A 22,454-nucleotide genomic window follows, 5' to 3' on the forward strand; every position below is an offset into this window, starting at 1 on the left:
TTAATGATGGTTGGAAAATTTGCGATACTTCATTAGAGCAGAGAAGGCCTTGGCCTCACTACCCCATTTGTAAAATGGAGATTACAATATCTTAGACACATTGAAGCTGCATCCTTTAACGATTATGAAGGGCTGTGAGATCATTGGATTGAAGGTGCTATCTATATGAGAGTGCATTGTTATTGTTGGTAAGGTTTTGGGATGGTCAGCTGGACTAAGAGTTCAGAAAGAGTCCCTGACTTCTTTCCTCAGGATCAATAGGATAATTTTAATTTAGAGTGGCAGAATGTTCCTTCATATGGGCAGTCCTGTGTTAGTTGCAGCTGCAAGCGGGGAGGGGTACAGGGTTTCAAGCTCAGCTACTTCACATACTTCCAGTGAGCACCAGTTAGAACCACTTCAGAAAATGCTAACATTTGGGATATTTTTCAGGGTCTTAAGAACCAGACGCAGGTGAAACTGAACATTGTCAGCTGTCCTCCTGTTACAACCGTCCTCATAAAACGACCAGACCTGAAATACCAGCTGGGCTTCAGTGTACAGAATGGAATTGTAAGTTTGTACTTTAATTGTTATGGCTTTTATGTGGAAACATGTTAAAAAGCTAAATAACTGGAGTATTTAAAAAAAAACAAACAAATTGTGTGCTTTGTGTGCACTTTGAACCTTTTGAGCTTCCTGGTTTATAAAGTAGCCTTGCAAAGCAGTATATGCAGAGGCAGAATGTTACATCTGTATGTTGTGGAGATAAGTGTGTGTGTGTACGTAATGTTGTTTGTTGTAGGACGTACTCAAATGCAAAGTAAACGTTTGATTTTTAGGAGATTGGATGTCCTAGCATCTGTCTAGCAGAAGGAACAGATGGGAGGGTGAGAGAAGTAAAGTAGCAGTCAAGGACGTGACAGGCTGTTGATGTGGGGCATGCAGTGCAGTTAGGCTGTGCCAGTTGTTGAGGTCAGTGAGACCTGAATTCACAAGCATAAGTCCCATCCCTGAAGTATTCATTGCTGCTGATGGGCTTGAAGAGAAGGGGCTGTTCATAGTCAGTGAAAATTTGTGTAGAGCTTGTAGGTGTGCTTGAGTCATAATCACTCATTAACTAAGACCATCATGCCATCAGGATCTCTGTTTTCTGAGAAAATTCAGTTTGTCTGATCTGTGCCCATATTTCACAAACACAGGGCCTCTCTTTTTGCATTTTGATCCCTTGATTTACCAGATCTTCTTATTAAATCTTCTGTTCATCAACATCCTTAAATCTGCTACCCCTTTGTCTGTGCTTCCTCTGATGTACTATATGCCATATCCTTCACTTAGCTCTATCTACGATGTGGTGCTATGCCTGGTAAAACCTTTTCATTAGCAATATAACTTTAAATGTTGTTTGCAACGTCTGGGGTGCTTCCGCATTCTAGGAATAAAGAATATTCTAAATACATTGCAAATAACAGGAGAAGCATCGAATGGCAAGTTTTAGAGATGCACATGCAGTGGAACTTACTAACATTGGGGCCTTTGGAGAAAAGGGTTAATTTTCAGAGGAGTTTCACAATAAATAGAGCATCCATTATTTGAAAGAGGGAGCTGGGAATATGCCTGCTTCTCATCTTCCATCCACCCTGCCAGTATGATAGCTTTTTGCCTGCAACTGCCACTTTTACTCTGTGCTTTAGCCATGGTGGTGGGTTTTTTGATCCTCTTAACGGCTTGTTTTATTTAAGGTACACATTTAATTTGAGCCTCCGTTATGGTGTTTTTAAATAGTTTCCATGCAGCTTGCAGGCATTTGACTCTTGTGACTGTTCTTTTTAATTTCCGTTTAACTAGCCTCCTCATTTTTGTGTAGTTCCCCCTTTTGAAGTTAAATGCTACTTGTGGTAGGCTTCTTTGGTATTTTCTCCCCTACAGGGATGTTACATTTAAATTACATTATGGTCACTATTACTGGGTGGTTCAGCTGTCTTCACCTCCTTGGAGCGGATCATATGATCTATTTAGGATCAAGTCAGGAAATACCTCTCCCCTTGTAGGTCCAGGACTAGCTGCTTCAAGAAGCACACATTAATGTACCCAGTCTATCTGGAAATAGTTGAAATCCCCCATTATTATTGGTTTTTTTGTTTTTGTAGCCATTCTAATCTCTCTGAGTATTTCACAGTCACTGTCACCATCCTGGCCAGGTGGTCAGTAGTATATTCCTATTGCTATACTCTGACTAGTCAAGCATGGGATTTCTGTCTATAAAGATTCTTTGTTACAGTTCGATTCATTTAAGATTTTTTTATTACATTTGACTCTATGCTTTTTTCACATATAGGGCCACGGCCACTCCCACACCAGTGTGACCTCTTGTATGTTTTGTACCCTGTTATTACTGTGTCCCATTGATAATCATTGTGCTACCAAGTTTCTGTAATGCCTATTATATCAATGTCCTCATTTAATACCAGGCACTCAAGTTCACCCATCTTAGTATTTAGCCTTCTAGAATTGTATACAAACACTTATAAAACTTGTCAATATTTAGTCGTCTGCTTTCATGTGATGTAATTGAATGAGAATCTCTTTCATTGGACTGTTTCTCTTCAGTTGCTACCTGTACTTCAGCAACTTCTATCCTCTCCTCTTTACTAGGATATAGAGAATCCTGTTTAATAAATCTTCCCTTACGGGATGTGTCTGTCTGAACTGTTTGCTCCTCCACACCTGTCGGCTTTCACAGTTCCCCTCTGAATCCCTCCGAAGCAGTTCTGGAGTGAGTTTGGGCAGAAGTGGGGAGGAGTGGGCACTGGTGGGAGCATGTGAATTATTTCTCCCAACTCCAGTGAGAAAAGATAATACAGACTGAGGCACAGTCTGTATTTCTCTTCCCCTTGCCACTTCCTCACCTTCTTCACACACTTACCACCTTAACTGAACTTTTAGTGTCACAGCTGTTTCAGTTCATGGTGGTTTGGCTCCACCTAGTGGACATTTACCATGTTTACCGTTTGGTATATGGTCACAATTCAGTTTGAGTTCGTCTCAACATTTACGTTAGTGCTCAAAATGAAGTATACCAAATTCACCAAACAAGTCTCAGAAATTATAGTAAGCGGTGAAGAATAAGAAGGCCCTGCAACACAATTCAGTTATGAGAAGTCACAGTTTGGATTTGAAGGCCAATAATTGGCACACATGTACTCTGTTTGATTTATATTTTAAAATATATTACTGTAATAATGCAACTCTCTTATCATTTACTCTTCACATTTTAGAAAGCAGAATTTTCTAATTACCAGATATGTAATTATAACGGATCACTGGGCTGAAAAAAAAATACTCAGGCACTTTTTCCTCTTGATTCAGCATTAGCTTAGAGAAGGGATAACTTGCTTGAATGGCTATAAATTAAATGTCCTCCACTTCTGTGCCATTATCTTGTTATGCATGCATCTGCTAGTTATTTACATGCCTCATCAGAACACAGGCTTGCTGTATTTGCCTTCATTCTGCATATCTCCTTTGTGCAGGATGTAAAGCCATTAAATTCCTGAATGGTCTGTAAACAACCTGAATGTATTAAGGCAAAAAGGCTTTTCAGGCTGGATTTTGTTCCCATAGCACATTAGGCAGACATGTACAGGTGGGAAAGATGAAAAGTAGGCAAGTGCAACACTTCTCTATCTCTGTAGGATTTCATTTCCTTGCTCAATGCAGAGATGTGCTCTGCGAGACACTTTCCGGCGCTCTGCGAACAGTTGGCTGGTCAGATTGTGCTAGCTTCCCTGGTTTCCAGCTGAGAGAACCAGAGCAAACGGAAGGAGATGAAAGGAGCAGAAGTAGAAAGTGTAGAACAAAAGCAAACCGTTCTTGCTCCAAAGTCAGCTAAAAATGCATACATGATGGAAGCAGTGGCTGTAGTTGCCACAGGGATGTTGTGCCATCATGAATGGGGAGGGAGGTGAACATGAGACAGTCTCTCAAGATGTGGTTCACCTTTTGTGCAAAAGCTTCAGAGCCACTTGCTTAGAAATGATGGTGGCATTTAAATGTAATAATTCCCCTCTAATTTCATTATGTTTGTGGTTCATGGGTTATATCAGGTTGGTTTGTGTCCAATCCTATCTTTACTATTGATATTTATCACTTTTCATCTGTAATCTCAAAGATCTTTACAAAAGAGGGGTTCTGTTTTAAAAGTGCAGTAAAATGGCTGTAACTGAGCAAGTGATTAATATTTTATTTTTTCCTTCATCTTACGCTTATATATAGGGAATTCCCCCCTTTCATTTATATTTAAGATATATACTTAACAAAATGTGTGCTGCAGGATTTAAATACATGCAGTACCTAACATTCAAAATGATTTCAGTGAAAAAATAAACTATGTATCAGGGTTTAGCCATTTGCTCTGAATAAATGGTTGAAGAGCAAAGAATTTAACTGGCAGAGTTTTACTCTTAATATATTACAGTCTGTTCAGTACACAGTGGGCAAACTGGAATAAAACTCGTTATTTATGTAAGTGCTAAGGTTTTCCCTATTACAGCTTGTCACTTAACACGGTGGAAAATCTGTAGCAGATGAAAAAACCATACAGATTTAGTTCTAACTTTGTTCTGCTACTGTTTCCCCCCCCCCCCCCCCCCCCCGCCGAAAATAGGATATAGGCTCTTGCTCACGAGAATTAGATCCAGATGAATCATGCTTTATTTAATCATCTCCAGGGCTGTCACCATGTTCAACAAATACAGCAAACTATAGACATCCTGGCTCAGTACACCTTTGCCTGAACTTCCTCTATGGTAGTATCCCCTTTCTGAACTTGCCAATTGAATCTGGTACTGTGGCCGCATGGGCTACAAGGGGTATGCTGCCATGTATCTTGAGTTCTGATGGAAGCTTAACAAGCTAAGAATGATAAATTTTCTGGTTTTGGTTGTATTCATTCTGGAGATAGCTAATAAAGTCATATTGACCTGAATCTATTTTTGGGGAAAGGAGGGATCATTTTGGGGTAGCATATTTTAGCCCAGGATGCTTAATGAAGACTAGCTGTTTAAAGTAGAAGGTTAATTTTAGATTTCAGTTCTGTCTGGTGTGCGTGTAGGCCCTAAATGGTACATAGGCTTTGTGCTGACCTTATGCACAGGGGTGAATTGCACCTGTTGCTATCGAAGTCCATTGTGATAGTCAGTGCTGGATTTTCCTGGGCTGTCTGGGAAGAAGCATGTCATTCTCCACCCATCTCGCTTTCTACATATAGATAGGTCACCCCTCACCTCCATGTGCCCATGGCGCGCCACTTGCCCAAAACCCTCACCCACTCACCTGTTTGTGAGGCTGCACGGCCTCAGCTAGACCAACGCCTGAGTTGGATCAGGAAGCCAGGAGGTGGGGCCAAAGCACAACTTTCTAAGCAGTGTGCGGTGTAAGGCAGTTAGGCCATTCATTCTCTCCCCACTGGTGCTGGATTTAGATGCAGTGAAGAATTTAAGTGATCCTCTGACCAGCAGCTGTCTGTGTGGTGTGGGGGCCCTATTACACACATGCCTAATGCTGCCACTGTCTTTAATGCATGAGACACAGGTTCACACTCTCCGTTTTTTCCTGAAGTTCTACAATCAGGCTCACCCCATTGTCACTGTATGGCCTCCTTTGAGGAACTAATGTCACTTAACTTCCTAGTTACCAGAGAATGTTCATTACAGTGGTGCATTCAGCATTTTCCCCCACCGAGACTCAGTGCTTCTCCTCTGCAATGGGCCCTGCCTCCGATGGCCAGCGACTGAGAAGCCCAAAAGCCCAAAAGAACTTGAGATAGAAAGATCTGTGCCTATTGTTATGGTTCTATTGACACCCACCAAGTGCAAGATCCTGGTTAGATCCTTGCCCTGGTTAGATCAGATTCTAAAATGAGGGTAAAATATTACTGTTTTCCCTCACTGCTTTCCTATTGTGAAGGTTTTTAATTGTCTGATGTTTGTAAAGCGCTATCAGAGCATCAGATGGAATATGCCACAGAAATATCACTGCCTTTGTTCTACAGTGCTGACAGTTCACTTTTCCGTTTGCTTCTCAAAGCGTGTACTGGAAGTGGACCTGTTGTCTGCAGTTTTTTATAGTGAGGAAAATGTATTTACAGGGTTCTTTGGGGCACATGATGGCTTTTTCCTGTCTGATTATTATGTACAAATTCCCTGTGGCAGGTAATAAACTTCTAATTTTATGGAAAAATATTGTTTTGATAGAGAGCTGTACTAAATGGATGTACTGCAGTCTGGAAGATTTTGTCATCTGTATGATTAGAAGGTAAAAACTGTCTGCAAATTATATGTTCCATGGGAGTGAAATCAAGGTTGCAATTCTGTGGATGGCTCTGCTGGCTCCTTTAACCATGAAAGGGTTGCTGAAGTGGTTTATGAACCACAGCAGAACCCTGAAATCTAATTACAGCCCATGCGTTCGATGGCACAGCTCATACTGTTATTTATAGTACAGACGAAAATATCTTTCAAAGGCTGAAGGAGGCTGTTTTCACAAACAAGGAGCAATGACTACAGAGGCATTTTCTCTCCCCTATATTGTGTGAGCTTTGACAGAATAGGAAAGGATTCCATTGTTTGTGGCATTGTATTTAGAGAGAGAGGGTTCTAAGGAAATTGCCAATATTGTGAGGATATTTTTCATCCACACAAAGCCTTTCAACTCAGGCACTTCCACTGCTTCCAGCTTGCCCCATTGCCAGTGTATTGTGTCTGTATCTGAATTAGACTGCAAAGTCCTTGGGGCACATGCCATGTTTTATGATGCTTCTATTTAGCAGTGAACAAAATGCTCAGAGCTCAACAAATAAATAATAATAATGCTTGCCATGTGGTTATAATAAGGATAGTGACTGCAAAAATTGTCATCATGGGGTTCCATACAGTATTGGGGGGGAGGGATAGCTCAGTGGTTTGAGCATTGGCCTGCTAAACCCAGGGTTGTGAGTTCAATCCTTGAGGGGGCCATTTAGGAATCTGGGGCAAAAATTGGGGATTGGTCCTGCTTTGAGCAGAGGGTTGGACTAGATGACCTCCTGACGTCCCTTTCAACCCAGATATTCTATGATTCTTTCTCAGCTAGGATCACCTTTTTTCTCAATTTACAAATCAAAAGACAATTTTACTATTGTTCTCAGTTTGCAAAAGGTAAACCGTTCAGTTTTTAAAATCTCAGCTCTGCTAACTGCACCTCCGATATACAAAATCAAGCTGTGCCCTTCCTGCCTCTTACCAGGAGACAGAATAGACCCCAGCACTGTCTTCTGCATAGTGTTGACTATGAAAAAAGACAAAATTTACTACACTCCCTACCCAACCGTAGCTGATATACTGCTGTTACTTGTCTGTTAGAAATAGAGGGGGGTGAGTGTGGTATCTCAGATACTCCTGTTTGGGAACTGCTGGTAAACTGCTGGTTTTTGTAGTGGTGATCACGGATACTGTCTTTGCTCTGCACTGCTTTGTTTAGAGCAGTAGAGTAAGGAGATATGTCAGACACATGAAAGGAAAACTATTGACTTGGTGCCATTGTCATGTGTATATTTTTCTGTCCATCTCTAAGAATTTCTGTCTTAATGTAAAATCTGTGTCTTTGTTCCTGTTCCAAATATGCATTGTATTTTTTTCTTTGACTATGAAGGGCCAAATTTTTAGCCTTCCTTCACATGCATGCAACGTAAGTATACCTGATTAAATAAAATAGTTATGCAGTATAGAAAATTGCACTCCATTCCAAGCAGGGCATACGGATTTTGCATGTCTTTGGAATTTATGAATCTGAAAAAGGGCATATTAGAAGCAAGATTAATCTAGTTTTATCTGAGTGAACTGAATATTCTTGGTATGCAGCTAGACTTTGGGGTTAGGATCACAATTCTCCAGCTCTGGGCAGGCCTGCCTTGAGAGCAAAGTATTAGCTAACTGAGTCGCCAGTGGTGTGGGGTAGATGAAACGCATGTGGGGTAATTAATTAATAGATCCATGGTAGTGTAGTATAGTAGCTATTACTAGAAAACTATTGGTACAGAAGCAGAGCTACTGCTTTGAAGGTCAGCCTCCACTCTGTTCTTATTCCCTGTGTGATCTGTGAAGTGGGACTGCCAGCTGGATTTGTGGTGTGGAGCATGTGGGAGTGAAGGTTTGGTAGGGGGCTGATGTGACTCACACGGAACAGGACACAAAACACAAGGGATACTTATTTTACAGGTGAAAGGCAATGATTGGGGTAGAGAGGTGTCCTTCCTGGAGGTGCACAGGCAATTAGGGCTGGGGCAGGTCCATGTGCACAAAAGCCAAGAACAAGATTGATTGATTTTGTGCTCAAATCAGATTTGTTTTTAGCTAGGGGAATTCTATATTTAGACCATATTTTTCCCATCCTGGCAAACTGTCAGTATTCTCTTTTGGGGGCATGTGCATGACATAATCCCTTCCATGTTCTATTAATTGTAATTTAGCTGAGTTATTGTGTGTGCGTGAATAAGAGCACGCTAGTGGCATAAGTGCAGTTCTCTCCATCTCCCTGAAAAGTGAGCTGATGTCAGTTAGTTTCCTGCTTTCTAGTTTCACGTTCATTACTCTTAGAAGGTGTAGCTAAAGCCATTTAAAAACCAATTTCCCTTTCCCATCCCCAACATCTTTTAAGATTTTTTCCCCCCTGAAGTAATATGTGCAAATCAAAATTCTTCCTGGAAAAATACGATGTGCTATAAAGGACAAATGACCTGTTAGTGCGTGTTATATAATCAGATTTTTATTCATTTTAGAGCAAATCAGGCAAACATTAATGGGTTGCACAAATGAGAGTACTGGAGGTCTAAGCTTTGCAGGATGCAGCAGAGATAATTGGAGCACCTGGACTTCGGAGGATAGGCCTAGTCTAGACTAGGGTTCCTAATCCTGTGCTGAGTGCCTCCAATGCCTCCTTCAGTGTCAATCTAGGCACTCCACAAAAGTCTATTCCACGATACAAATGATTGTCGTTTCCCCTATGCTGAGTCCTTTTCAGGAAACTATAAGCTGAGTCCAAGGTAAACTACAAACCTGTGATTATCTTGTCTGACCTCCCCAGTGACCTTTTCCTCCCTGCCAGACTGCCACTGCTCCTTTTGAAACAGACACATAGGGGATGTTAAAAAGCCTTTTCTTCTTGACTTTAATGAAACTTCAGTGCTGGTGTAATGTCCATACAGGGTTGCTTTTAAATTCCTTTGCTGCAGGGGTGTCTTGATGAGTGACCATTCTAATCTAAACTAAAAATAAAAATGGGAGAGAGATGAAGTAGGAAGCTGTTCTTTTAAGTATATTTCAGAACAAGTATTTTCTGACAGCTGACAGATGTGCCATTTTTCTCTCTCTCATGTTTTGTATTGTATTTTTCACAAGATTGTTAACAAAGACAAACAGCTGGAAAAAAAAGCAAAGTTAAACAAAGTTCCTCTGAATGTAAATCTGTTGAAGGACTGCACCTATCATACAATTTCCAATCTCTTTTACTAATCCCTATTGTATCATACCCCCTTCTCACTCCCAGCCCGGAACTGAAACTGTGAAAGGGATTTTGTTACGTATTTTTACAATCACAAAATACTTCATAAGGGATCTCTAGTCTGAATTAATGATCCATTTTATAGCCTGGCTCAGTCCTCTTCTTGTTGTAACTGGACCCAAAGGCTGGGTCCCACAGGCTTCTAAGTCAAGTGCGTCAGAATGAGTCTACTCACTGGTCATAGCTCTCATAGCTCTGTGTCTCCTAGGTGCACGCCCTAGCTCAGATCTCTTGTGTGAGCCATTCCTAAATTGAGACATGGGACTCCAGTCTGTCTCACTCAGGTCCTGGAACTACTGCCTCAAACCTCCTGAACATTTCAGTTGTTTATACATGCTTCTCCAGAATTTCACCAGTTTAAACCCATGACAGGAAAGCAAGGGACACAGCCTTAACAAAGTAATTTCTTAACCGCAGTCACATCATTGTTTAAAAAAAACCAAAACACTACAGATTTACAGACCTTTGTACAATAATAGAAGTCCCAAAACGCAGCCTCCCACCACCTTTAATCTTACCCCTTCTGTGAATCAGGTCTTGCAAACATTTCAGGCTAAGCAGAGTCCCTCCTGCCTTTTCCCTCTCCAGCTTGGTCTTCATTGTGGCAATGGATGGTCCCCCCTCAGAGAAGCACCCCTCCTTAAATTCAGTCTCTGTCCCTTTTTGCCAGGTGCTCCATAGGCATGCTTGTATCCTGTCCCACTCCAGGCTCCTGTGTAGAGTCCATTGTTCCATGGGGATGGTCTGGCAGTTGAGAGAGAATCTGACTCAAATGGCCCTAGTGTATTGCCTTGATGGCCTCTTAGAGATTATCTTTCACCAAGGCATCGAGCACCTTTCCTGGTCATAGTAGCTGACTGCAATATATCATAGTAACCTTGCTTTGGGCAAGGTCAGACAGGATTTTAGCACATAACACAAAATGGATGTGCTAATCCAAAATGGAAGATACAATACAAATAGAGTCACAATTGGACCCAGACCTGAATAGCCCACTCTGCCACAATCACCATTTCACCACTAAAACAATGGGCCTCCAGAATCGCATACTGGCAAAAATCTCCTCCATTCAAATGGTTGCTATGGGTGCTTTTTAGCAGATTCACTGCATTCAGCACTGAGTGACTTTCTATCTTTATGTGGCAATGGAAATGTTGTCTGATTAAGGACTGCAGCATTTAAATTATTATACCCTTGTGCTCTGTTTATTTCTTTTTTGTGACCTTTTAAACCTGTTCTGTTTTTTTCAGTTAAAGATTTCATTTTAGACTTAAAGGGATACTGGCAGGTTAAATACATATTAAAAGCAAAAACTGCTTCACATACATTGCTAATAACACATTGATTTTTGAAACAGAATTTAAATTGTAATATCTATTAGCTGATTACTTTTTTGCATTTCTCTGATTTTTTGGAACAGGACATAGATTGGTCAGTTTCATCTTTGTTTACAGAAAGTTTCTAATTCATTTATCTTTTGGGTTCTTCTAATTCACATGATGGCTCTTGCATGCTAACCATAGCTTTTTATCCTGTTCTCATACTGGTATAAATTGACAGTAACTCTGTTGAAGGTAACGGAGTAAAAGAGTAAAATTCAGAGGAGAATTGGGTAAAAGTCTTGTAAATTTGGGGTAATGTTTGTTTCCAGTTGGGGAAAAACAGTCACTGTAATTTTTCTGTTGCTATTGCTATAAAAGCTTTTTACCTAATCCTAAATTTTGGATCTAATGTGAACAAAGTGTCCCTTTAAGAGGAGAGCATTGTGCCAAGGTCCTGCAGGTAGTAATGGCACCATTATTAAAAAACAAAACACTACAACCTTTTGCAAGGAAAGGCTGTAGACAACTGCAATGAAAAAGTGTATCAAATGGTCACCAAAATAAGAGATGCAGTGGACAGAAATAACACTTGGTCACTAGCTCTTGTACTTCTAACAAAGTAATTTCCAATGAAGGTTTCTTGCAGGTTACTTAGGACAGATTTTTTAAAAGTCGCCTCTGTTTGTTCTGAAGCCAGGAAGAAAGATAACTGAATACAGTCATGTTGTAGCTCAATCTAAAAATAGTAAAGTTTGAGAAGAGAGATTTTTTGGTATTTTTTTAAATCTACCTTTTTTTCAAATTTTGAAACTTGAAAAGCTTTGACCAACTCCATAAAATAGTCAACATTTCTTTTTCCGTCAGAGGCCTGTGTAAATGAGAACATAGTCCCAAGTCAATTCTTATGGCAAGGTATATACATCACCCAAAAAATTCCTGCTGTACTTGCCAACCTTTGGGAGTCCAATGATGGAATCTGTCAGGATGCCAAGCTATCCTCTTGCCATTAGTGGTGATCTAGGACATGGGCTCTCAACCTTTCCAGACTACTGTACCCCTTTCAGGAGTCTGATTTGTCTTGCGTACCCCCAAGTTTCACCTCACTTAAAAACTACTTGCTTACAAAATCAGACATAAAAATACAAAAGTGTCCCAGCACACTAGTACTGAAAAATTGCTTACATTTCTCATTTTTACCATATAATTCTAAAATAAATCAAACAAGTCATTGTCTTTATAAAATTTTAGTTTGTACTGACTTCACTAGTGCTTTTTATGTAGCCTGTTGTAAAACTAGGGAAATATCTAGATGAGTTGCTGTACCTCCTGGAAGACCTCTGCGTACCCCCTGGGTGAGAACCACTAAGGTAGAAAGCACAGTCCTAAAGTATGTTTTCTGGACTATGCCCTGGCTGTAACTGTTCTGTTGTGAAAGATGCCAGGTGGCCTCCCTGGAGCCTTCTATTTAAGCTGAATCACTCTCCATGATCTTGGACTACATGGAGAAAAACACATTTTAAATATAATGCAGTCTGATTTGTGATAAAGTCACATACTGTTGATTGAGGGAGTCTTCCTACAGGAGATGGAGCTGATGCGGTGCAAGTATTATTTTTATATCGATGTAGTAGTTTTAAAGAAATTCCCACGGCAACCCTTGAATTATATGCTACAACTGGCACCTCAGCAATAGTTGGGGCTCTCACAGGAAACACACTCAACAAAATGTCATTTCAGCTTATCATGTTGCTTGGATGTTTCAGCAGTTAACATTTTCTCATTCATTACTTAGTCGCTTCTATAGACACATTTAAATACCATGTACTTTTGGAAGGATTACTTTGTGGTATAAACAAAAATCTGGGTTAAGGTTTAATTTGGAGTGTACATATGTGTGGACAAAAGGAACATATTATTTTGTTTTTTCCCCCTCCCTGTTTGGTCTGCTTTGGGATACCAGCTATTGAACTATTGTTCATAAGGTTCCATTCCTCCCCTGCCTTTTTTATTTATTTTTTGCACGGGCCTGAAACTTCATTTCCATGGTGACAGTGCAGCTGTTTTAGCACAGGTAGATGGACAGGAGCTAACATGTTGAAAATAGTGTGGCTGTAGTGGCCCCGGCACACAATCCTGCCCAACCCCTCAGGTACCTACTTAGAAGGCCAGCCGGATCCACCACAGCCACACTGCTCTCTTTAGTGCACTGGCTTAGGCAGAGCGAACCTGTCCGCCTACCCAGTTGCGAGTGACCTGCTACAGCTTCACAACTGTTAACTTAATTAAACTCTGACTTTGCCTGCCAGATTTGCAGCTTGATGCGAGGTGGAATAGCTGAACGGGGAGGGGTCCGAGTAGGACATCGCATTATTGAGATCAACGGGCAAAGTGTTGTGGCCACTGCTCACGAGAAGATAGTACAAGCCTTGTCTAACTCAGTGGGAGAGGTAAGAATTGTCTGAATTTAAAATATTTTATCAAAGTGTTGAAACACGTGAGTGAGAATCTCTCTCTACATACTTCGGCTCCTGCTGTTGAAAACAATCTGGTGCTAACACTGTATTAACACCCCTCCTCCCCCCAATGAAACCATAAAAGTAAAGCAGTTGTGGCTACATTATCTGGATTTTACCATTAGTTTTCAAGAAAGATTTTCCTGACTGATTCTGACATTTGAAGCTGCTGTCAGTCATCAGCCATTCAGGTAGGTGAAGAAATATCAGTCAAGCATTTTATAGCCAAGAGCTATGAAAAATCTCTGTTTTAGATTTTCCAGTCATAAAATGAATTGATTGCCAGAGAGGCGAGAGATTAAGACTGACGAATATTTTAATCCTTTCATTTTAGCTGAGATTCTCTGACTCTGATCAGGGAATGGGGTAGGAGAGTAAAACATGTCTCTGTTCCTCACCATGTTTAGCAAAACTAGTGACTGATAAACGAGATGTGTGTTGGTGACATGCCTTCTCGTCCCTTTTGAATTTCAGGTAGCATCACTATGCTTATGCCATGGAAATACTGACCAGCAAGTTAGCCCAACTCTCCCTTCACAAAGCCGTAGTTAACTGGATTTGTGCAGGGAACACCACAAGGATGGTGAGATGGAATTCATACACCACACAGCCCTGTGGACTGCCATAGTGGCTCCTGCATCCACATTACTACAGAGCCAGTAGCCAGTGCTCCTTCCACCCTCTGGTTAGGGTGAGCTAGTACAGAGAACTCCCTCTACTCCCCACCAAGGCCCACCCACTAAAGGAGTGTTTAAGCACTGGATGGTGAGGGCTGTATGTGGCAGAAGTTCACCCCTTATGAATTGGCATAGCTCCTACTTCTAGTGGTGAAATGATTATCACTAACTTGGAGCAGTGGGCCTTTATTATTTATTTTCTTATTTTTCATTGTGTAGTTTTAATGCGAAAAAAATCTGTGTATATAAAAATCGTTAAATGGAAGGCTATAGCAGTTAAAAACATAGCCCAGGTAATTTATGATTTTTGGACTACTGCAGCTAGAGTTTAAGCTGTCCTAAGTAATTGTACATTTATAAAAGGCTATGGCCTGACTGTGCAGTATCTGATTTTTTAAAAATAGTCTGACAAGTGCAGATTATCATTACTTTAAAATGTTCACTGCTGTCTAAAATCACGCTTGGTTCCTTGCAGCTTGTATTGTAGCAATACGCCTCCTGGTGTAAAATTCAAAGTGGCAGGTCCATCTGTGCTTATTTTGCTACAGTTGATAGGTTTGTTGTTTCTAATACCTGCAAAAAAGTTTGTTATAATTTGTTCATGCAATGCCATGTCTTTTAACAATGTTTAATGAAATCTCTGCTTACCTCCCACTCTTCCTACTGAGTATTCACCAGTGTAATTGCCAGATGCTTCCTTTGATTATTTGACACCTTTACTCCTGTCAGAGCCCAATCACCCTTGCTAACAGGATTGAAAATGATACTTCTTGTAAATTGCTGATTTAGTGGGAATGGGGGTGAGGGAACTTGCTTTACCTAAATTTGAATGCACTAGAACATAGTGGGTGGTGAAGTTTAAACTGCATGTTCAAAGGTTCACATTCCATGTTAGAGATACTGTTTGTGTAAAGGGATGGGTAGACAGAGGAAAATCCAGTGCCAGTCAATATTTGAGTAGGCAGGGTGAATTTTCATGTACATGAGATTTTCTTCCTGGCTAATTTCCTTAGCTTGGACAGTGGTGGTTGGATGAAATCTGTAATAGCAGCTGGTTTTCAATTGCTTTTGCTATTTTGATATCATGTCATTTAAAAACAGACCCCACCCCCAGCTCTAGATAGAAACCAGGAATACCTCCCCTGAAGTCAATGAATGCAGTTAGTGATATATGCATCAGGCCCCTAGTGATTCTCAACTGATAATTCTGTTATTATATTTTATGTAAATCAATTGACAGATTCATATGAAGACTATGCCAGCTGCAATGTTCAGGCTTCTAACTGGCCAAGAGACACCCCTGTACATCTAGCACATGAGGCTGTCTCTCTCAACAAAAGAACTAAATGATTCCATCAAAGCTGAAGTCTACACAGAAGCAGCAAGAATTTTGTATTTTGTGTGAATGAAAGGCTTTGAAACAGGACCTGAAGATTCCACAAACTGAATGGCCAAGCGTCTCTCCCATGCCAAAAAGTGATAACCATCTTTATCACGGACAGTAATCACTGACACAAAATCTTTGTAAGACATAGTATTTTGCAACATCTTCTAAACTCTTTAAACATATTTATTTGTAATCTTCATGTGGCATGGTGTACATCTGTCTGTCATGTTTGATAATGAGTTGGCAGAACATTTACTGCAAAGATAAGCAACTGAACAGCAGCCTCAAGAAAAAAAAAATCCAAGTCCCATGTAATGGTCCCTCCACAGCGTATTGCGTAATTTGAAAGCTGATCCAGGGCAGATGGCATTTTAAAATTTCAGTGATTAGGAATGTGTGCTATTAGATTCTAATGTAAAGTAAAACCGTGGTAGTATTTGGTGTAGTTACATGTTACATTTGTCATAATGGTAAGTATGGCAAGGTGTGAATGTAAGTGTATAACAAAAGAACAGGAAAGTGTTTCTGATGCTAAATAAAGAATAAATGCCACAAAATTAAAATATTTATTTACATTTATTTTTAATTTTCATGGTTTAACAGAACTACTTTTCTGATACTTAAATGTGTTCCATGGTTTGTGTAATATTTTTATTACCCTTTTATTTACATTTGCTCAAAATGGGAGAGCCATCCTTAGTCTTTTATAAAAACATTCTTATTTCTGAAGCATTGTTCTGAATGTTTGTTTCTGGTGAATGAGGAGGAACTAGCACCATCAGCAGTATTAGACTATGTATAGATAAAATAAGTAGTAGTAAAGTTGTATTCATTATGAGAAATTGTTCATTAATGTAACTTTGTCTTGATTTTAGGGTCGGGGGGAGGGAGAGACAGGATGACAAGGCCTGGAAGAAAATACACTGTGACTTTAGAAGCCTTACCCTGCAGTAACTAAAGCTTTAGAATTACTGTATTTCAAGGAGTAACATAGATGTTGCATGCAACTGACCTTAGGAAAGAATTAACCCTAGTCTCACTAATAAATCTGGAGTAATAAAGACAACTTGGTTATCTTGTTTATTCTGTTAGTAAGTTTACAGAATTCAAAAATCTTACTGGAAATTTAATTCTTCATCTAAGTGCAGTTGCAAAGAATCAGGTGGTTGGAATCCATCTGCTGCCTTGAAGTCAGAACAATAGTAGGTGGTATTTCTGCAGAATGTATAGTGAATGGATGCTTGCAATTACCCTACCTTGTTGCCACTGGATGTCACTGTAGCTTCATATGAATGTAGTTGAAGCAGCATCAACTTAAAATACAGCAGTATTGATGATTGACAAACACACATTCTGAACTAAAGCTACCCATCTCCAGCTACACACCCTTGTGACCTTTCCACAGATTGTCTGCCAAGTTTAGAGCGACACAAATGAAAACAGCCAAGCAATTAAACCCCAGAGATATGTTTAAAATTTTGCACATTAGATTGGATTCCTTATGAGAACACTGTTCATGCCCTTTGCTGAGTTGTAGCTTGCATTGCTTTGTTCTTAAAGACTTGGCAGGCACCATTTGGCATTAGTTGAGATTTTTACACCAATTTTTAATGTAGAACAACTACTAGAAGAAAACTGTAGTAATAAAATGTTTCATGCTAACAAATGGACTAAACCAAATCAGAACAAGATGAGGGCCCAATGGGATGACAACCATATATCTAGATTAAAGAGGTTTTTCAGGGCCCAGGGCAAAATCTGAAACTGAGCCCCACCTCCCTTCCAAAATTACCATGAAGACTAAAGAGTTTAAGATGGGAGGGAATGGGGATGGGGGTCAGCAAGGGTCCAGGCCAGTGGGGTGGCTGCCCTCCTCACAGGGAAAGGGGAGCTCTGGCCCCTCTACTGGTGGGAATGGTATCCATAACCCTACTCCTAGCTCTGGGTGGCTTCAGACCCACCAGATGATGATGATAGGATCTGAGCCTGGCCAGGATGGGGGAGTCACTTCCCACGATGCAATGCCACTCACTCAAACTTGGCTCAGCAGCCCCCCCATCCCTGCCCCCAGGTAGCTCTGTCTGGATTCAGCTCAGTGGTTCTCCACGAAAGGTTATGGAAGTCAGCTTTTAGGCAATTCCAACAGTGCAATGGCTTCATCCATAGTGCACCTGCTGGACATAATTTGCAGCGAATTTAGACCTCAATTTATAACGGCATCTCCCAAACCATCAAAGTCATGAGCATTCAGAAGAAAGCAAAAAATAAATCACTGTGCAGCCTTTACTAGAATTAAAAGGGCCAGGGGCATTTGAGAAACAAAACAGCTCTAGCAGAAGATAACAATGAGCTTACCATCATGAAATCTATGTACACTTAGGTATGGAAAGAAAGGGACCAGCGAAAGCAGCTATGCTCCTATAATAAGAGCAACTCTTTGTATTTCTAACCAAATCAGTTTGTGCAGAAGCAAGTCCAGAAATACTTTTTATTAAAACACTGATGATAGTTAAAACCCATTGAGTACATTAAATAAATGCAACTTGTAAGTTGTACAAAAGGTCTCTTGGTGATGGTTTTCAGCAAATGCTGCATGGCAGCAGCATCTCTATCAATACTTTCAAATCAATGCATGTCTGTTTGGGAAAACATTTGTTACCAGTTTAATAATAACCCTTTAAATTTTGCAAACTGCAGGGCTCAAAAATTTACATTCAGAAAAAGAGTGGTGGTGTTCTACTGTTAAATAAAAAGTGGAATTCCAAAAGGAAGACACTTTTTTTCCTTTCTAAGCCATCCATTATTTGCATTTCTCTGTGTGCTGGACTCTTCTCTTTGCTGGAATCAGCTTTTCTGCATACCTGTAAGCTGTTATCAAAGGATGGTCTCCCGGCAAACTCCAATCAAACTGTGTGGCCTGTCCCGCTCTAAACTGCGAGTGATGTGGGACCCACGTAAGAAGGCAACTGGAGAACTTAGAGCACCACAGCTCTGAAGGTGAAGATCTTCTTGAAGTCGTTTTCTACAGGTATTCACATTCTGCTCGGAACTTGTAATTACCTGATAAAGGGGGAACACGGAGGGAGGAGGAAGAAAGGAGACAGGATAAGAACTGTTTGTTTCACTGCAAAGGTTCAGACACTTCTGTTACAGTAACAGTTTTCTGCTCACTCTGTTTTATTGAATTTTACTTAATACTGGGTAGCCCACAGAAGGTAAAATCCTAATATGGCCAATGGCCTTTATTTCAAGTGGGAGGGGCTGTGCTTTTGCTGCTGGAAATCTCAGCTTCATTCCTCACTGACAACCCATGAAGCAGCAGCATCATGTAACTGCTGCCAGGACAAAGAAAGCAGAACCCACTGTCCTTCAAAAAAAACTCTTGGTTTAAATTAAAGAAAATATGTTCCCCCTTCTCACATGGGAACAAACTGGTAATTGGGGGCCTTCCAAATGGTCTGACCTGGGTGCAGCTAGACAGGAAGCCTGAGTTAGGCTGAGTGACCTCAGGCTCTTGATCTTTATGCTGCTTCAGACCGATTTTTAGAGATAAAGGGGAGATAGAGTACTGCTGTGGTTGGCTCTGCTGATCAGAGTAAGTGATGGAATTGTGACCCCTGCTGAGGCATGAAGGAGGGGAATTAGACAGAGAGGAAGACGTTTTCTTAGAACACAGCTTTACCTTTTAGTCCTCAGGTGTAAGTTTGGGACGATGAAACTCCATCCATTTGCTTTGAGGGGAGAGGGTCATGTGTGTTTTGGGGAGGGGAAGAGAGATTGATTTTCTCATCCATTAACTAAAATTTGTGTTCTTTCTTACCATCACTTAAAGAGCAACTCTTTTGTGAAGTAGCTTGTCACTTCATTTACACCTCTAACTCTGAATTACATAATGGTTATTGAAAAGGCTCTGAGCTTCAAGAGCAGATTGATGGAGCTGCTTGGACTTTGAGTGACTGTTAATGTTTGCTGACTGGAAAAATAACTTTGCTAGGATTACTCCCTTTGTCTGAGGCAGCCATGTGTCTCCTTGGCTCTTAAAAGCCTACACCTGATAAAAATTGCACTAGTGGTTTCCATTTTTACTATCTGTCTAAAACACTCAGTCTATGGTCTTTTTCTTTTTGAGACGTTATGGCTTTCCATTATAGCCCTAATATACTGTTTTCAGATTTCTAACCATTGGGAGCTTAATGACTGCAAAGCAATAAAAATGTTAACGACATACGGTCACTGTGGAATTCTTAAGTATCTCAGGATATTACTGCTTTTCCACTGCTGTAACTAGATATAGTAAGGTTAGTATTTCACTTTGTTCTACTTGCCAGCTAGCAAAAGGCTCATGCAAATTATCTTAAGATCAGGCCTTGGTCAATGGTGGACATTTTGTACAGCACTTAGGTTTCTCTGACAATGCTATTTAAAGACAGAGGAAGTTTTCATACTGCTAAGGAAAAGAGTGGACAAACAGGCAAATGCAATACAGACAAAGATCTCCAGGTTATGGGGTTGCTCCCATTTATATATCCTCAGTTTTCCACCCAGAATCTTATGGTAGTGGGCTAGCATCAGTGTTCCCTCTAATTTCCCCCACAATGTGCGGAATGGGCTGGGGGGAGCGGCGGTGGTTCCCCCACCCCGCGGCAGCGCTGGGGTTGTGGGATAGGCTCTCCAACCCCGGCCACAGTAGATCCTGGGCACAGGCCGCCCCTCCCCCAGCCATGACTGATTGGGCGCTGGGCTAGGTTGGGGGGCGGCGCCTCTCCCCCAGCCGCAGCAGGTTCCCTGAGCACCTGCGCGACACTAAATAGGCAGCTTACAGGTAACTTGGGCAAGCGTGTTTCTCAGACAACCTCCCGAACCACTGGGAGAAGGGAACTCCATTTCTACAGCTGATATTTTCGTTACAAAATGAATAAGAGGTCAATCCTGCAGTCGTATTCAAGTAAAACTCCCACTGAAATCAAGGGCTTCAAAATTTGGCCAACAGGCATTAGAAAATTAGATGGCCAAAAAGAGTTTATTTTGAATCATGCTTTAGAGTACAAAACATCTTAAGCTTCATGCATTGTTCAATGCTTTGTGTTTTCATGGTCTCTTCCAAGCACTTGAACCCAACTTATTCCTCAGTCAAAGGTGTGGGGGATCCTCTGTTCCTTAATTAAGAGAATTGGAATTTGCCAACTTCCTAAAAAATAACCAAACCCAGCATTCATCTTCTAGCCAGAAGCATGGGTGAGCACTGTCCTCCTTCAGAACAGATGCCAATACCACTTGTCTATCTACCCATTCTTGGAGAGTTGGTAGACTCCATCCTTCCCTTCTGCCATCCAAATGTATCTGCTCCAAAATGCATCTGAGCTTCACTAGTTCAAGAAGCAAAAGCTACAAGTCAGTTTCCAAACCTTTGTATCCTATATCCTCAAATACATTTTCCACCCCTGCCTTACAGTTGGGGAGAAGAGAGTAAGCTTAAAAATAAGGTGAGAGTTCCCTATAAATCTTCAAGGACAGCATCAGTATAAATTCCTGCTCTGTGGAGTTTAAAGGCCATCTTTAAAATCATGTCGTGTTCAGTTCAAAATATGTCATTGCTTGACAAAATTAATACTCTAAAGCCAACCCAGGACACAAGCATGTTAGCACCAGGTTCCTGCTTATTATAAATACCATAGTGATCCTACCTGGTCTATAATGTTGGCACTGAAGATGGCTTCTTCCATGTGTCTTTCATCAGATTTGATTACAGATCTTATGCTGTTCACAACGTGACGCACTTCTGGAGGGAGATTACAGTTCGAATGTTCCAAAAATTTAGCCACCAAAATTTTTGTGTCTTTATAGGCCTTAAGGTCTACTAAAGAGTGCGGTCGCTCTTTGGAGATTGTGTTGAAGGCCTTTGGCTTTAACTGTAGGTCAAGTTTCCTTGTGTCTCTTTGTTTTCCAGTGGATGGGAAACGGCTTACAGAGTCCTGGCAAGCAGAGGCAGCTACATGAGAACTAGAAACGGGAACTAAAAATAAAGGGGGGAAAATGAATTTTTAAAAAAAGTCTAGAATAAGAAAGGTGTCAAATCAAACATCCTCACAGGGGAGTATTATAACATTCAGCCTACAGCCTAGAACTCCTAGTAGGTTCACAGTGCAACACCAGTATAAAACAAAGGAAACATTAAAAAAAAAAGGAGTACTTGTGGCACCTTAGAGACTAACAAATTTATTTGAGCATGAGCTTTCGTGAGCTACAGCTCACTTCATCGGATGCATTCAGTGGAAAATACAGTGGGGATAACATTCAAAAACCAGTTGGAGAACACTTCAGTCTCTTTGGTCACTCGATTACAGACCTAAAAGTTGCAATTCTTCAACAAAAAAACTTCAAAACCAGACTCCACCGAGAGACTGCTGAATTGGAATTAATTTACAAACTGGATACAATTAACTTAGGCTTGAATAGAGACTGGGAGTGGATGGGTCATTACACAAAGTAAAACTATTTCCCCATGTTTATTCCCCCCTCCCCCACCGTTCCTCAGATGTTCTTGTCAACTGCTGGAAATGGCCCACCTTGATTATAACTATTATCTCCCTCCTCCCCAGCTCTCCTGCTGGTAATAGCTCACCTTAAGTGATCACACTCCTTACAGTGTGTATGGTAACACCCATTGTTTCATGTTCTCTAATGTATATAAATCTCCCCAGTGTCCGATGAGGTGAGCTGTAGCTCACAAAAGCTTATGCTCAAATAAATTTGTTAGTCTCTAAGGTGCCACAAGTACTCCTTTTCTTTTTGCGAATACAGACTAACACGGCTGCTACTCTGAAACCTGTCAAATAAAGACTTCTAATAAGGGAATTGAAAGCTGGTGAAACACTTCACACTGGCATTCCTGGAAAAGTTCTCCATTTACAGCACTGAGAGTGGCAGGGCAACATTCCTCCCCAGGACCAGGAGGGACCACATGGGAGAGTGGATAGGT

The 22,454-nt window shown here is 40.8% G+C and overlaps 2 protein-coding genes across 10 annotated transcripts in view; one reads left to right on the forward strand and one right to left on the reverse strand.

Moving 5' to 3' along the window:
- The window catches only part of APBA2 (amyloid beta precursor protein binding family A member 2), a 202,525-nt gene extending 186,501 nt beyond the window's left edge, over nucleotides 1–16,024 (forward strand). For 7 of the 8 annotated variants that reach the window (XM_074966195.1, XM_074966196.1, XM_074966193.1 and 4 more), the window contains 3 exons: nucleotides 433–552; nucleotides 13,205–13,345; nucleotides 15,329–16,024. In XM_074966195.1, the coding sequence (XP_074822296.1) occupies nucleotides 433–552; nucleotides 13,205–13,345; nucleotides 15,329–15,400 (333 nt within the window). In that variant the 3' untranslated portion in view covers nucleotides 15,401–16,024. The remainder of the gene's footprint in view (nucleotides 1–432; nucleotides 553–13,204; nucleotides 13,346–15,328) is intronic. The other variant, XM_074966201.1, reaches the window with a different exon arrangement.
- A 320-nt stretch (nucleotides 16,025–16,344) lies between these two features.
- Nucleotides 16,345–22,454, reverse strand: part of ENTREP2 (endosomal transmembrane epsin interactor 2) — a 391,860-nt gene continuing 385,750 nt past the window's right edge. For both annotated transcript variants that reach the window (XM_074966203.1, XM_074966202.1), the window contains 2 exons: nucleotides 21,160–21,488; nucleotides 16,345–18,535 (listed from right to left, as the gene is read on the reverse strand). In XM_074966203.1, the coding sequence (XP_074822304.1) occupies nucleotides 18,350–18,535; nucleotides 21,160–21,488 (515 nt within the window). In that variant the 3' untranslated portion in view covers nucleotides 16,345–18,349. The remainder of the gene's footprint in view (nucleotides 18,536–21,159; nucleotides 21,489–22,454) is intronic.

Source organism: Natator depressus, chromosome 10 (genome assembly GCF_965152275.1).
Source record: "Natator depressus isolate rNatDep1 chromosome 10, rNatDep2.hap1, whole genome shotgun sequence".
NCBI classification, from domain to species: Eukaryota; Metazoa; Chordata; order Testudines; family Cheloniidae; genus Natator; species Natator depressus.